This window comes from Salmo salar, chromosome ssa04 (assembly GCF_905237065.1).
Source record: "Salmo salar chromosome ssa04, Ssal_v3.1, whole genome shotgun sequence".
NCBI lineage: Eukaryota > Metazoa > Chordata > Actinopteri > Salmoniformes > Salmonidae > Salmo > Salmo salar.
In genome coordinates, this window is record NC_059445.1 from 67086241 (window position 1) to 67102183 (window position 15943).

The 15943-nt window shown below is 40.2% G+C and overlaps 3 protein-coding genes across 7 annotated transcripts in view; 1 reads left to right on the forward strand and 2 right to left on the reverse strand.

Moving 5' to 3' along the window:
• Positions 1-2656, reverse strand: part of slc8a2a (solute carrier family 8 member 2a) — a 60807-nt gene extending 58151 nt beyond the window's left edge. For all 5 annotated transcript variants that reach the window (XM_045717263.1, XM_014197675.2, XM_014197674.2 and 2 more), the window contains exon 1: positions 2068-2656. The gene's annotated coding sequence lies outside the window, so the exon portion shown is untranslated. The remainder of the gene's footprint in view (positions 1-2067) is intronic.
• A 290-nt stretch (positions 2657-2946) lies between these two features.
• nccrp1 (P1, F-box associated domain containing) lies at positions 2947-5614 on the reverse strand. The gene is given in 7 exon segments (NM_001166257.1): positions 2947-3251; positions 3369-3507; positions 3758-3853; positions 4484-4580; positions 4721-4801; positions 5469-5545; positions 5547-5614. Coding segments are annotated over 7 exon segments (687 nt in total). The 5' UTR covers positions 5597-5614; the 3' UTR covers positions 2947-3104.
• Positions 5615-7125: 1511 nt separating this feature from the next.
• Positions 7126-11586, forward strand: LOC106603755 (uncharacterized). The gene is made up of 5 exons (XM_014197810.2): positions 7126-7434; positions 7629-8289; positions 8478-8675; positions 10407-10549; positions 10829-11586. The coding sequence occupies exons 1-5, from the start codon at positions 7348-7350 to the stop codon at positions 10943-10945; spliced, it is 1206 nt and encodes a 401-aa protein (XP_014053285.2). The 5' UTR covers positions 7126-7347; the 3' UTR covers positions 10946-11586.
• Positions 11587-15943: the final 4357 nt, after the last annotated feature.

Genomic DNA, 15943 nt, shown 5'->3' on the forward strand with positions numbered 1-15943 from the left:
TGATATAACTGTAATATTAACAAAATTCCACTTTTAACCAGCTTTGTCTGATTCAGTGCAATATCACATTATTCAAAACATCAGAATTTGTAAGAAAAGGGGGTTATGCATGTCAACATACAGTATATGTCAGCCGAAAATTAGATCAGACGCTTTACCATTGCAACATTTGATGTACAGTCATATTCACCGTGGTTGTTTGAAGCGCGCTATTAGTTCACAGCTGGCAATGCCTCATCGTGATTGGTTATTCCCCACAATTTGCAATAACGTCAATAAGCGTCATCACTATCTTTCCTTTGCGGTACATCAAACTGTCGTGATTACCAGCTGAAAAACTTTTATGAGTCGATTTTACTTCTAGCGAGGCAGTGTCTTACAGTTTTAATCAACCGTGTACAAGCATATTTCGTAACAATGTCGATTTACAAAACAGAGTCCACAAGCCACAGAACTCCGTGGCCTTTTGCAAAACAGTAAATGCTTTTTTAAAAATGTAGTTGCCTTCTCAAAACAAATCAATTAATCAAAACTGTATTATACATTCAAAATTGCAAATACATTCGTCAAAAGATCATGACTACCAGCAAAAAGAGAAATGCAACCATACTTATCTCTCGAGTCCAAGCAAACAAAACAGAAAAAATCCAAGTAGATCAATGCATATTCTTTGCTGTCACAAAATCATGATGATCAAAATTGGAAGTGCAACTATGCAAAGGTTCAGAATTATGGGCAAAAGCACATTGTGTGCAAGATTCATTCACTGGTATAATCACAATCCAAATCAATACATAGGGTTTTTTCTCATAGTTTTGTAGACTTTACATTGGCGTACAGAAACACAATCCGCAGTAGAAATAAGGAAAGGTGAAAAAAATAAAGGAACACAATTGATATGATTGTTTAGGCCACAACCCACACCAAAGCAAAGCTCTAAAATGAAAATGTCACAATGTTGGAGATTACTTATAAGTAACCCAGAGTTACTTGAAAGTAACCCAACTACATTTTCTGCCTCTGTGCAATATTGTTTTTTTAAAAAGCAAACACATTCAATTACAGTCGCCATTGCCTAGATATTTCCCTATATTGTACATGGTATGACACTGATGGGGTGATTTAGAACTTTGTGCAGTAGTATTTAATAGTATTTACTGTTTGCCGAAAACAGTGAACACAATTGCACACATTTATCTTCTGATGAAAACAATGTGATAATATTCGGTGAACAAAACCCTTAACAGTGAATTTTGTATTCACTGATACACATTTGTATCAGTGTATCATTTAGCAAAGGGTGGTCTAAGATATGCAAGTCAGGTACAAAGGGAAGAAAATTATCAGAAGTTATTAATGTATTTAAACATTTGATAATTTCTGTTCTGCTATACGCGATTGTGAAAAACTGTAACATGCATGCACCATCCTAAAACCTACTCTGAGCTGGGAGTTTTTGTCTTACAACAGATTTTAACGACTGACTGTCTATAAATAGGACGCAACAGAACACAATTTAGGCGATAAAGTTGGAAATTGAGTTCACATCACGGACATTATTCACTTATAATAGACTAATAAACATGGCCTATGCGAATAAGATGCTTTGTATTCCATTGAATAAAACTGAAAGTTTAAGATGTAAATGGGAAATGTAGCCAACAATTTAGTAAGCAACTATGTTCTATGGGTTGACATGACAAAATGTGTCTTATATTGAAACGTTATATTCTATATAAACTCAAACAGCATGGATAACATGAACACCTGCATTACATTAATAAACATGCTCAAGCATTGTACATTTCCAGTCATGACAATTACAATTGTCTAGAATGAACGTAGGCTACGCAGCGACGAGAATCAACAGAGAGATGCGCACTAGTTGATCTGCTGAACAGTTGATCAAAATAGCTGATTTACATTAAATTATTTACTTTAAACAATCTGTGTACACACGCACAATGTTAAAACAAATATATTGTGAATAACCGAGAAAAGTATAACGGTCAACTATGAAAAAGTATTTGCCTCCACCTGTCATTTACTCTAACCATTCATTCTTACCTCGTCGCCTATGGCACGTTTCGCCGTAATGCTGACATTGCTTCGAAACAATCAGAACAAGTCCCCGGTAAAACTGTCCCCTTCTTCCCAAACAGGTGGACTCACAGACGCACTTTCCCGTTTACTCACAATCCCCTACTGATGCTGGAATCCATGCGGGTGATCACACACAGCGTAAACTGCGCAACCGCGAAACCGACACGATCATTGGTCCTACAACGAACCCGTCTCTATATAGCAGAGAATATTGCCGCGTTCACGCCCTAGTTGGAACTTGCATATTTCCGAATTCCTTACTGGTTCTGGTTGTACATGTACCGCGTTCAATCAGTTAGCATGTCGGACATTACCAAGTTTAGTTCCGACTAGCACGTGAATGCGGCATATATAGAAGGCCTCTGAAATAAAAAAATGTAAGTACAAAAGTATGACTGTTTAAAGAAGCAAATTAAAGGGAAAAGGGGATACCTGGTCAGTTGTACAACTGAATGCATTCAACTGAAACGTGTCTTCCACATTTAACCCAACCCCTCTGAATCAAAGTATTAAGTTTAACATTAAGTAGGCTAGGCTACTTATAACAAATATGAAGTACTAGAGAACTTACATTTAATTTCTGAAAAAAAGACTTGCATTTAAGAATATATTCAGAAAAAATATTTGGGTTGATAGCAGACCTTCGTTCAGCCCTACATGTTTATATCCTACTTAAATGGAATATTAGTCTACACATTTCTAGTTGCATTTGAGCCTATTAGGGCTATTTACAGCGGTATGAAGATTGGTCCTCGCTGCTCTTGTATGTCTATTTGTAAATAGCAGACTGAAATATGTCAAATGTGTAATCCAAATGCTTGGTTCTCAACAAGAATATCAAAGTTTTTAATTAAAGATGTTTTTTATTTTCAAAAAGTGCTTTGTAATGTAGAATATGATCTACATTTCCACTACCAATGACTGACAATATGGACATTGGACACATGGTCCATGGTGGATATCACTTCCAAAGTGTCCACTGTGGTCCTTTAGAAGGTTTTCTATTGGCTGGATTTGCTTGGCTTGACAAGGACAGTACTTCCTGTAACCAGGGTGGGGAAGAACTCCACCATGAACTTGTTCTTCAGTCTATGGAGGAAGTGGACATACCTCACCCCAGGCCCGTAGCCTGAGAACACATGGGACACCTACATGGACAGACAGAAAATGACTTACTGCACAAATAAGTATGTGATCAAACACAATCAGTCTTTCAAGCTAATATGTATAATACAAACTCATAACAAAACATGTCTAGGCCCCACCTCTTTCCAGTTGTGGGAGTATTCACTAAGCTGCTCAGTAGGGCTCATGGTGTATTCGGAGATGACCGTCTGTCCATCTGTTCCCAGCAACCTCACCCGCAGCTGGTAGATGGACTCGTGCAGTTGGCTCTCCTCATACCTACAGGGGTCAAAGGTCAAAACAGTTCCTATGTTTTAAAAACCAAAATATGAATACAAGGAGGCAAGGTTCTGGATAGGGGAAGTGAAACTCTACACTGATTGCAACATTATTGGAGACCGCTGTTTTGCAATTGCCTATTGCCATCTGACTTCAAGCGATTGAGTCCCAGGTTGTGATGTTGACATAGACACATCGTAATGTACCATGAGTCATGAATGCATGCTTAGGCTGTCAGGTTGAAACCCACCAGTCTTTGATGACGATGTCAGGTTGGAAACCATCCAAAAGCTCGTCCCATACTCCCTCAGCCTTTAGGTCCACTCTCTGCTCCAAGGTAAACCAGCTGAGAACACAGAAACACAGCACCAGTCAGAGATAGATACTGAACTATCTACCACCGTCTCTGATAAGACTTAAAGCATTTGGTCTGGTTTAACGGCCACACCCAGATTAAGACTAGTCTTGGACAAAAAGCACTTTCAATGAAGAATCTCCAATGAGAATGTTTTAAATTCAGGGAAGGCTTATAGAGAAATGTCACAATTTTTCAACTTCATTATCATCATCTCCAGCACCACCCCAACATGTATGAAATTGCACATTTCTATGTTTTGTAGTAAAAAAAGATAGAGGAAGATAAGTGTTTCCAATTAAATAATCAGTGTACATAGTGTGATTCTAACTAATTATGAGTAGGCATTGCCTACTAATTGCTTGATGATGTCATTCCTCTATATTTTTTACTACAAAACACACAAACACACCATTTCTCATATGTTGATGTTAGGGTGGTGCTGGAGATGATGAATGTGAAGTAGAACATTTTAGACATATTCCATGAATCTGGGTCCAGGAAATGTGCCTTTAGAGGGAGTGGTTATGCGACTAGCTTGACTGATAGTGAGGCCTGTGACAAGGTAAAGAGGGGTAGCTCATTTGAACAAAGGTGACAGTTGTTTGTCGCTTATGTCACCTGTAGTTAGGCAGGTAACAGATGGTGACCCCTGGTGGTACGCCGCTGGCATCATAACCAAGGTCCTCTCTGCTGGTGGTCCAGCCGGTATAGTCACCTATAGATTGAAAGATATGAATCATGAAAGGAATTTCTCTTAATGTTAAAAATCAATTAGGCCTACCCCTCTATTGCTTTATGGTCTTATAAATGGAAATAATAGTCAACATTTTCTTCTTGTATACTATAACTATGTACCCTCTGGTTCAGAGCGAGGAGGTCCTTCTGGTGGAAACTCTGTCAGTTCACGCTCAGGAGGAGGGGAGTCCTGACTCACACCTGGGTGGGGAAGGAGGAAGACTGAGTCAATATAACAACAAAGGACTTTAACCTACAGCAGTGGTATTCAAAGTCGGGGTCGTGAGTCAACAACATTTACACAGATATTTCTGAAAATGTAACAAAAGATTAAGAGTACATATTATTGTATGGGCCAATATACAAACGTTTTTGAGAAATACTTTTAAAAACACAATTTCCCTAGTAAATGTATTTATTGGTTTCTTTTAAATTTTGATAAGATATGAAAATTCAATGAATTTAAGGTTATTTGTTGATGTAAAAAATCGGCAATTCACGGATTTGAAAATAGTGTCATTAGATTTGGAGCGGTCGCGAGCAATTATTGCAGAAAAAAATGGGGTCCCCGCTGAAGAAGTTTGAACACCACTGACCTACCCTCTAGTAGTCCAACCCGGTCTTAAATAAAAGCAAACCAACGATTGATGTTCAAACTCTACACTATTTCTCTACGTCGTAGTGTTCCTCAATTTGTACCATTTAGTTATTCAAACCCTTGCCTCCTACATATCTCACATAGTACCGTAGTCTATGTCAGATCAAGCTTTACTACTTATATACTTTTTATTCCAGTGAAACCTAACACGACAGCTGCAGTAAACATACACCACTTTCAATACAATTCGACATATTGTGACGTAGCTACCGTGAGGCGCAGGATTCCTCAACAAATTTCGACCGAACGGCTTCGCTTCGTAGACGAACTTCCAATCCACTCCATCAGGCATCGAAATGCCTTTGATATTCCACTCTGTCTCGCATCTTTTTTTCCATTCATTGGTCGCCATTGTGTGATGTGTTCGTATCCAGCGTACAGTGAAACAGGAAGTGTAAAGTCGAAAGCTGGAATTGATAATAGTAGTAGTTTATGCCCCACCCTTAGCCTACCTGGAAACCCGAAGATACGTCGCGCAGAAATGAGCGTTTGAATAAGGAAAGTTTGCTCTCGCGACCTCCACAAGCAAGAATGTTAAATAAAATGATATTTTAACCTACTTTACTGGTTGTCTGTGTGATTGGCTCCAGAGTGACACAGCGGTCTAAGGCACAACCGGTCGTGATTGGGAGTCCCATAGGGCGGCGTACAATTGGCCCGGGTTTGGCCGGTGTAGGCCGTCATTGTAAATAAGAATTTGTTCTTAACTGACTTGCCTGGTTAAATATAAAATTGGTCCTTTTGGCGACAGGAATGTGAGACATATCCACAGTAAAGTGCAATTAGTCTACATCAACTGTTTAAAGCCCTGATAGTGCGTTCAGATTTACGGTAAAGTACATAAAAAATTAATTTTATTCAACATTGTCTTTGAGAGGTCAGTTGAGGAAACTTTTGTAAATCAAACGCTCATTTCTGACCGACAGAGAAGTCAATGCAATTCAACTTCGGGTTTCAAGGCAAGCTCCACCTCTGGAGAAGATTGCGACATTTGCTCTTATTTACTACTTCTTAAAGTTGCAGTTGTCATAGATGCCCAAGTAATGCCGCATTCATAATCAATTGGGAAAGTGGTATTTACCATATAGGACTGGGAAAAATCCATAAGAACTCCCATCCAACTCGTAATTAGGCCATTAGTGGGAAACTCATCTATTATCCCTGGCTCAGACTCACCCACATGCTGACCTATGACCTCACCTACTAAATAAATGACCTACTAAGGAAATTACCTTGATAACAGCTTTTTCGGTAATAACAAAATATTATTTATAAAAGGCAATCTATTAATATATATTTTTTAACACTAACATTTGTTTTATAAGCATGATAGCTGTAACCTACCTGTTTTTTTATGGCTGATGCAGCTTGTTGGCCATTAGCCAATTAGCATTTCTCAACTAGTTAAAAGCACTTGAATGCATCTGACTGGTGACTTCACAACACCTTCCCACTTGGTTATGAATGCAGCAGAACTACTTCAGAGTAATGTATAAAGGATATTCATTCATTCATTCATTCATTTAGTTTACATTAATTTGGTCAACTTGAAGCATCAACCCATTTCATTATTAGAAAACACTAATAACATTGGGGAAAATAGAGATTGAATAGGGCATATCTGTCCAATAACTAAGGAGTAGCCTAGGCTATTATTCACAATTTTATTTATTTATTTAATTTAACCTTTATTTAACTAGGCAAGTCAGTTAAGAACAAATTCTTATTTACAATGACGGCCTACCAAAAGTCAAAAGACCTGTGGGACAGGGGATGGGATTAAAAAAAAAAAAATTGTGACTACACTTTCATTAGAGCTAATTTAGACTTTATTATAGGTTACATATTGCTTTACAGACTATGCCAGGGGTTATTTAGGCCTATCTGATGTTTGGTGGCTTCTCTATGGGCATCACAATAAAGGTTTTCGTTTTTAATTATGACCTCAAATAGGATTCTAAACCAACGTTCTAACGAAGCACAATCAATAGGATAAAAGCACAAAATAGCAGGCAAACAAGGTCTAGGAATGACACTATGTAGGGTCTGAATCTTCAGGAACATAGCATACGCCGGCCGCCCTTCAATTATGAGTTTCCAGACAGATAAAACGCTACAACATGTGTGGAGGGAAGCTGTGCTGAAAACTGAAAAGGACCATTGCCACCAGTTGAAGGTAAATTTCACCTGTAGCACATGAAATGAACATGTTTAATTATCTGGTTGCCTACGAAAATGTTTGATGGGAAACACTAGTCCTCTGTTCAAACACAAGCCATGGAAATTAATAAGAAGGGGTTGGCCCACTATTGCTAAAAATGTGTCAAAAACAAAAATGGCCTGCCCTCATACAGACATTATTCCCTTTAGTCTCCTGGACAGCTGTCTCCTGAGACACCAGTTGTAACAGTGCTTCCAGTGGCTGGTCGAACCAAGAGCCCTGGTATAGGCAGCCACAGAACAGAGAACACTACCATAGAAGAATACCGTAGAGCACTACAGCCAGACAACTTCAGCAAAGACAACATTCTCAGCACAGAGAGAAGGAAAAACGTCAAAACAGTCCGAATAGACAACTGCCAAAGTGACAGAACAGACATCAGGACTGGCATCTCTGTGAGAGACAACATTAGCACAGACAAGTTGGGCCACCTAAGCTACAGGGCAGAGGCCCTAAGAGAAGACACTCAATTTAGAAATGATTGTAAGCAGCTCAGAATGGACCAACTTCAGACAGTCCACCCCAAAGCAGACAGCATTGGGATAGATCTGGGTAGAGACCTCCATAGGACAGACATTGCAGATCATCACTCTGGAGTCTCAGACTACCAGAGGTCAAAGGCCCTGGAGACCAACATCATTAGGACATCACCATCCCAGTCCAATGTTTTGCACCCGTGGCAGGTTTGGGACGGAGGTGCCAGATATCAGTCGAGGTCCTTGCTCTGTGATGTTGGCACACAGACATACCTGACTGCCCTAGCCCAGAGTCCTCACTCCATCCCAGGCCCTGACACTGAACCTATCATGGGTAAGTTATCATCGGTCATCAGGAAGCATCAGAACACAAGTGCAACAGGAAAGAGAGAGAGAGAGAAAAAAAATGTTAGATTCAGATCAGTTGTTGTAGCTCAAAAAGGTACATTATTTAATTTGACTAATTAGTTTTTTTTCATGGTTTGATTATTTTCCATTGTCTATTATAACCTTGGCCTGTAGTGTTCAGGGCCCAGAGGGAAAGTGCGATGAAAAGGAACCAGCAGAGCAGCATTCAGCAGCAGTACCAACCCATTGCCACTTCACATCAGGTGGTCCTGCAGAAAGACATAGGGCCTTACTGCTCCTCCCCTGATGCCGCCACTCAGACCTATATCTGTGCCCTTACCCACACACCTGCACTGAACACAGGGGAGGCAGGTGGGTGGCAAACATCAGGGGTACACTTTACATTTCAATGAGATGAAATACAAGTTAGAAGGTTGATTTGTCCTCAATTGAGGGTGTGTGAGCCTTTTATTATCCTGTGTCTTCATACAAGACGAAACATTGATCCCACACAGTAGGTCTGTCTTACATTACATTACATTCATTTTAGTCATTTAGCAGACGCTCTTATCCAGAGCGACTTACAAATTGGTGCATTCACCTATAATATCCAGTGGAACAACCACTTTACAATAGTGCATCGGTCATCAGAGGTCAAATCAGAGGCCTCTTACCTACAGAGAATGGCGAGGGAGTGGAAGTCTGATTGGCTTGTCGATTGGTCATGGAGATTGTTTTACTATCTTAACTGTGTAGATTACTGTATGTTTGGCAGTAAACCAGCTAGCAGTATACCTGTTTATTGTCAGTGTGCCAGTCCTTATTACTTTTAAGCAGAGTTACTTACTCGGAAAACAGCGGGTGCACTGTTAATTAATAAGGATCATATTCCAACCAGCCTTGCATTTTTTGTTTGAGTGCTAGGAGTAGGAAATTATAATAATGTCTATGAACCGTGTAATCTGTTTATAATGCGGCATAGACTGCCTGTATATTCTATTAGCATAGGCAAGGGTCCGCATGCCTCCCAGCCGAAACATTTCGGAAGAGTGCATGCATATATTATGATCGTATTTTGTGTCTTTCGTGTTTTTCGGGTGTTTGGGCACACTACATTTTTGCTCAAGGCCAGCCTAAATTCGGCAGCTCTGAAGTGTACGTGATTGGTCAACAGCTGTAGGGATTCTTCAATAAAGTATTAGTTGATATTCATTGAACAAATTCATTGCGAAATACTGCACCAAACATCTTAGATGTAAAATTGCTCGACTAAAGGCGTAAGCATGCTCCAGTTGGGCTAGCGCCTAGGCGAACTCGGCTAGCTGAATCGAACGAGTGTGCTTGCATACTCCCTTAAAATACATTCGCTTGAAATACGAGAAAAAAAGCTGCAATAGTGCTGTTTGTCCATTTTCAGAAACCTTAAACAGTATACGCTTCCTCAAAATAGTCCGAATGAATCTAAAATATCTCAAGAAATCTGTCATTCATTTTGTGTGCGACGAAGGAATGTAGACTTCGGCTCCGAATTTTGGCTTGCCTCTAGAAAACATTTCGTGTGCCCGAACAGCGGACAAAATCCTCACAGATCTCCAAAACCAACAAAACGTCACAAACCCACGTCATAATATATGCAGGAACAGTTTCGGCTGGGAAGCATGCAGACGCCTTTAGATTACATCTCCTCTGCCAAAATGCAAAAATGTCAAAATGTATGACAGATTTCTTGAGTTATCATAGATTAATTCTGACTATTTTGAGGAAGTGTATACTGCCTGTGGCGTCTCAAAATGGACAAACAGTACTATTTCCGATTTTTTTGGTCGTTTTTTAAACGATCTTTTAAAGTATGCGAGCACAGCCGAACTGAAGCATGCTGATGCCTTTAGGGCGGCCGCATGCTTCCCAACCTAAACAGTTCGTGCATATATTATTGCATTTCTATTTATGTGATATGACAATTTAGTCATGTCCCTTTAGTAGTGTAATTACTCAATTCTGTGTTAACATTTGTGATAGGTGATACCCAAACAATTCTAGATTTTCATATATTGTGAGATATGGATAAAAGTGTTCTTCCCCTTCTATTCATGTTTGTACCAGTGAAGAGGGCCGTTGTGATAAGAGCAATAGGACAGCCCATTCGACTCCATAGACTGTGTCCTGTAGAGGAATCCTCTGAGCATTCTAGGGGCCAGCTGAGGGTGATTGGGGATGAGGTGAACGGCATGTTCTCCAAGGGAAAGGTGTGTAAGTTCAATGGGGTAGGAGGGGAGAGAAGAGAACAATAGGTTAATAGAGGGATAACAATCAAGAAGGAAGAGAATGTGTCATACTAGGCCAGGATACTGTTAAAGGACTTTGAGAGACCTGCTGATGTAAAAAGGCCTTTATACATTTGATTGCTTGATGTATTCCTTCATAGAGATTCCTAATACAATCCGTCATTCATTCACACCTGATGTTCTGTGTGTGTTCGCATGTGTGTGTGTGTTTGTGTGTGTGTTTGTGTGTGTGTGTATTAGGTGGGGTCCACACAGTGGCAGACCTGGAGGGGTGGAATCATCACGTGCCTGTTCACTGTCCTCGGTGGCCTTGGATCTCTCTACCTGCTCCAGTACAGAAACCTCAGGACGCCATAGAGACCCACTGACGCACGGAGTCACACCGCACTTGAGCTTTGACCTTTGACCTTTCTTAATACATTTCTATCCATTCCTACAGAATGTCATAAGGCATTTATGATTTTATTTATTTGATTGTTTATTGATTTAGTTGACATTGCACAATATGTCATATAGAGTAGAATATTTGCACTTTCTGTTCCTTTACTTGACAATGTAGGCTGACTATTTTGAGGGGCTAGTTGACAGTGCTTACTGTGGAAATGGCTCCACCTAGTGGGTTTTGATGGTGTCTGACGCTACTTATTTAATAGCGGCAAAATCATAGAGTGCTGTAGAGAAATGTGTGCTGTATCTCCACTCAGGATTTTGGTAGTTTTAGACACCATCAAAATCCACGAGATTACGCAATTGTTTAACTCTTTAATAATTTACTTCAATCATACTGTGATTTGTCACATCCAAAATTATTTGGACCCTTGATAAAGACGATATAAAATAAATACAAACACTAAGCTATATTGTATGCAAAAAGAAAATACAAAAATGTATATTTGTTTATACATGCACAATTGCTAAAAGAAAAAGTAATACAATCTTGGCACACCTGTATTTGGTGAGTTTCTCCCATCCTTCTCTGTAGATCCTCTCAAGTGCTGTCAGGTTGGATGGGGAGCGTCGCTGCACAGCTATTTTCAGGTCTCTCCAGAGATGTTCGATCATGTTCAAGTCTGGGCTCTGGCTGGGCAACTCAAGGACATTCAGAGACTTGTCCTGAAGCCACTCTTGTGTTGTCTTGCCTGTGTGCTTAGGGTCGTTGTCCTGTTGGAAGCTGAACCTTTACCCCAGTCTGAGTTACTGAGCACTCTGGAGCAGGTTTTCATCAAGCAAGTTTTCATCCTTCCCTTGATCCTGACTAGTCTCCCAGTCCCTGCCGTTGAAAAACATCCCCACAGCATGATGCTGCCACCAACATGCTCCACCGTAGGGATGGTGCCAGGTTTCCTCCAGACGTGACGCTTGGCATTCAGGAAAAATAGTTCAATCTTGGTTTCATCAGACCAGAGTATTTTGTTTCTCATGGTCTGAGAGTCCTTTAGGTGCCTTTTGGCAAACTCCAAGCGGGCTGTCATATGCTTTTTATTGAGAAGTGGTTTCCGTCTGGCCACTCTACCATAAAGGCCGGATTGGTGGAGTACTGCAGAGAAGTTTGTCTTTCTGGAAGGTTCTCCCGTCTCCACAGAGGAACTCTGGAGCTCTGTCAGAGTGACCATCGGGATCTTGGTCACCTCCCTGACCAAGGCCCTTCTCCACCGATTTCTCAGTTTGGCCGGGGCGGCCAGCTCTCGGAAGAGTCTTGATGGTTCCAAACTTCTTCCATTTAAGAATGATGGAGGCCACTGTGTTATTGGGGACCTTCAATGCTGCCGAAATGTTTTGGTAACCTTCCCCAGATCTGTGCCTCGACACAATCCTGTCTCGGAGCTCTTTGGACAGTTCCTTCGACCTCGTGGCTTGGTTTTTGCTCTGACATCAATCGAATTTCAAATCAAATCTATTTATGAAGCCCTTTTTACATCAGCCGATGTCACAAAGTGCTATACAGAAACCCAGCCTAATACCCCAAACAGCAAGCAATGCAGATGTAGAAGCACGGTGGCTAGTAAAAACTCCCTAGAAAGGCAGGAACCTAGGAAGAAACCTAGAGAGGAACCAGGCTCTGAGGGCTCACCTTCACACCCCTGGGCCAGACTACACTCAGTCATAGGACCTACTGAAGAGATGAGTCTTCAATAAAGACTTAAAGATCAAGACAGAGTCTGTCTCTCTCACATAGATAGGCAGACCATTCCATAAAAAATGAGCTCTATAGGAGAAAGCCCTGCCTCCAGCTGTTTGCTTAGAAATTCTAGGGACAATAAGGAGGCCTGCGTCTGGTGACCGTAGCGTACGTGTAGGTATGTACAGCAGGACCAAATCAAAAAGGTAGGTAGGAGCAAGCCCATGTAATGCTTTGTAGCTTAGCAGTAAAACCTTGAAATCAGTTTTGCCTGAGTTTAAAAGTAAAACATTTGCCGCCATCCACTTCCTTATGCCTAAAACACAGGCTACCAGGGAGGGCAATTTTGGGGCTTCACCATATCATGTCCATTCACTGTCAACTGTAGGACCTTTTATATAGACAGGTGTGTGCCTTTCCAATTCATGTCCAATCAATTGAATTTACCACAGGTGGACTCCAATCAAGTTGTAGAAACATCTCAAGGATGATCAATGGAAACAGGATGCACCTGAACTCAATTTTGAGTCTCATTGCAAAGGGTCTGAATACTTATGTAAATAAGGTATTTATGTTTTTTATTTGTTATACATTTGCAACAATTTCAAAAAATCTGTTTTTGCTTTGTCATTATGAGGTATTGTGTGAGGGGGGAAAAAATATTTAATCCATTTTAGAATAAGGCTGTAATGTCACAATGTGGAAAAAGGAAGGGGTCTGAATACTTTCCGAATGCACTGTATAACTGGAGTTATTGTTTTACTGGAAGATTTACTATAAAAATTGGAGATACAAAAGTCATTCACGGTGTAGGTTAACTCTTGAGGTCTCACCTGTCTCCACAAAGTTTGGTAAATCCGCCTTTAGTTTCAATGCACCACAGTTATGGAATACCTCACAAAACAAATTACATCTGTATTCCCTGGTAGCAATAGGAAAGATTAAAACTCTGTTGTCAGATGAGTTCACTGAGGTGTGCAATTGTTTCAGTTGATTATTATAACTTGTAATAACCTGATGTAATGAATTTATCGATGTCTTGTTATTTTTTTTATATTTTTGTTGTTTCTGTATTGATGTAACTTTTTGTCCTAATGGCACCATTGTAAATGAGACACTGGTCTCAATTGGATTACACTGAATAAAGAAAAGTACAAAAATAAAAACTTGCAGCTAAGTTTCAGCCTCCTAGCAGAGGCAACCAGGTTTTTGGCTAAAATGTCCTGGTGCTTGGTAGAGTTCATGATGCTGTTGACCTTAACAAGGGCCCCAGGACCAGTGGAAGCAAAACCGCTCCATAACATCAAAGATCCACCACCACCATATTTTACAGTAGGTATGAGGTTCTTTTCTGCATATGCATCCTTCTTTCAAGGCCAAACCCACCACTGGTCTGAGTGTCCAAAGTGCTCAATTTTCAACTCATCTGACCATAGCACCTTGTTCTAATCCAAGTGCCAATGCCATTTAGCAAACTCTTGTGAGTTCTTTGCCTTTCAAATCAAATCAAATTTTATTAGTCACATGCGCCGAATACAGCAGGTGTAGACCTTACAGTGAAATGTTTACTTACGAGCCCCTAAACAACAATGCAGTTAAAAAAATACAGATAAGAATAAGAGATAAAAGTAACAAGTAATTAAAGAGCAGCAGTAAAATAACAATAGCGAGACAATATACAGGGGGGTACCGATACAGAGTCAATGTGCGGGGGCACCAGTTAGTTGAAGTAGTATGTACATGTAGGAAGAGTTATAAAAGTGACTAGATGTAGCCATTTGACTAGCTGTTCAGGAGTCGTATGGCTTGGGGGTAGAAGCTGTTTAGAAGCCTCTTGTACCTAGACTTGGCACTCCAGTACCGCTGCCGTGCGGTAGCAGAGAGAACAGTCTTTAACCTCTCTAGGATAGGGGGCAGTATTTGCACGGCCGGATAAAAAACGTACCGATTTAATCTGGTTATTACTACTGCCCAGAAACTAGAATATGCATATAATTGTTTGATTTGGATAGAAAACACCCTCAAGTTTCTAAAACTGTTTGAATGGTGTCTGTGACTATAACAGAACTCATATGGCAGGCAAAAACCTGAGAAGATTCCTTACAGGAAGTGCCCTCTCTGACCATTTCTTGGCCTTCTACACTCTCTTTATTGAAAACTGAGGATCTCTGCTGTAATGTGACACTTCCTACGGCTCCCATAGGCTCTCAGAAGGCGGCAGAATGTTGAATGATGACTTTGCAGGCCATGGCTGAAAAACAGTAGCGCATTTGGATAGTGGTCGATCAGAGAACAATGAGACTGGGGCGCGCGTGGACGAGAAGAGTCCATTTTAGATTTTTAGTCTTTGAACGAAAACAGGGTTTCCCGGTCGGAATATTATCGCTTTTTTACGAGAAAAATCGCATAAAAATTGATTTTTAAACAGCGGTTGACATGCTTCGAAGTACGGTAATGGAATATTTAGAAATGTTTTGTCACGAAACGCGCCGGGCGCATCACCCTTCGTCACCCTTTGGATAGTGTCTTGAACGCACAAACAAAACAGAGAATATTTGAACATAACTATGGATTATTTTGAATCAAACCAACATTTGTTATTGAAGTAGAAGTCCTGGGAGTGCATTCTGACGAAGAACAGCAAAGGTAATCCAATTTTTCTTATAGTAAATCTGAGTTTGGTGAGTGCCAAACTTGGTGGGTGTCAAAATAGCTAGCCCGTGATGGCGAGCTATCTACTCAGAATATTGCAAAATGTGCTTTTGCCGAAAAGCGATTTTAAAATCGGACATAGCGATTGCATAAACGAGTTCTGTATCTATAATTCTTAAAATAATTTAGGTTTTTCTTGAACGTTTATCGTGAGTAATTTAGTAAATTCACCGGAAGTTTGCGGTGGGTATGCTAGTTCTGAACGTCACATGCTAATGTAAAAAGCTGTTTTTTGATATAAATATGAACTTGATTGAACAAAACATGCATGTATTGTATAACACAATGTCCTAGGAGTGTCATCTGATGAAGATCATCAAAGGTTAGTGCTGAATTTAGCTGTGGTTTGGGTTTATGTGACATTATATGCTAGCTTGAAAAATGGGTGTCTGATTATTTCTGGCTGGGTACTCTGCTGACATAATCTAATGTTTTGCTTTCGTTGTAAAGCCTTTTTGAAATCGGACAGTGTGGTTAGATTAACGAGAGTCTTGTCTTTAAAATGGTGTAAAATAGTCATATGT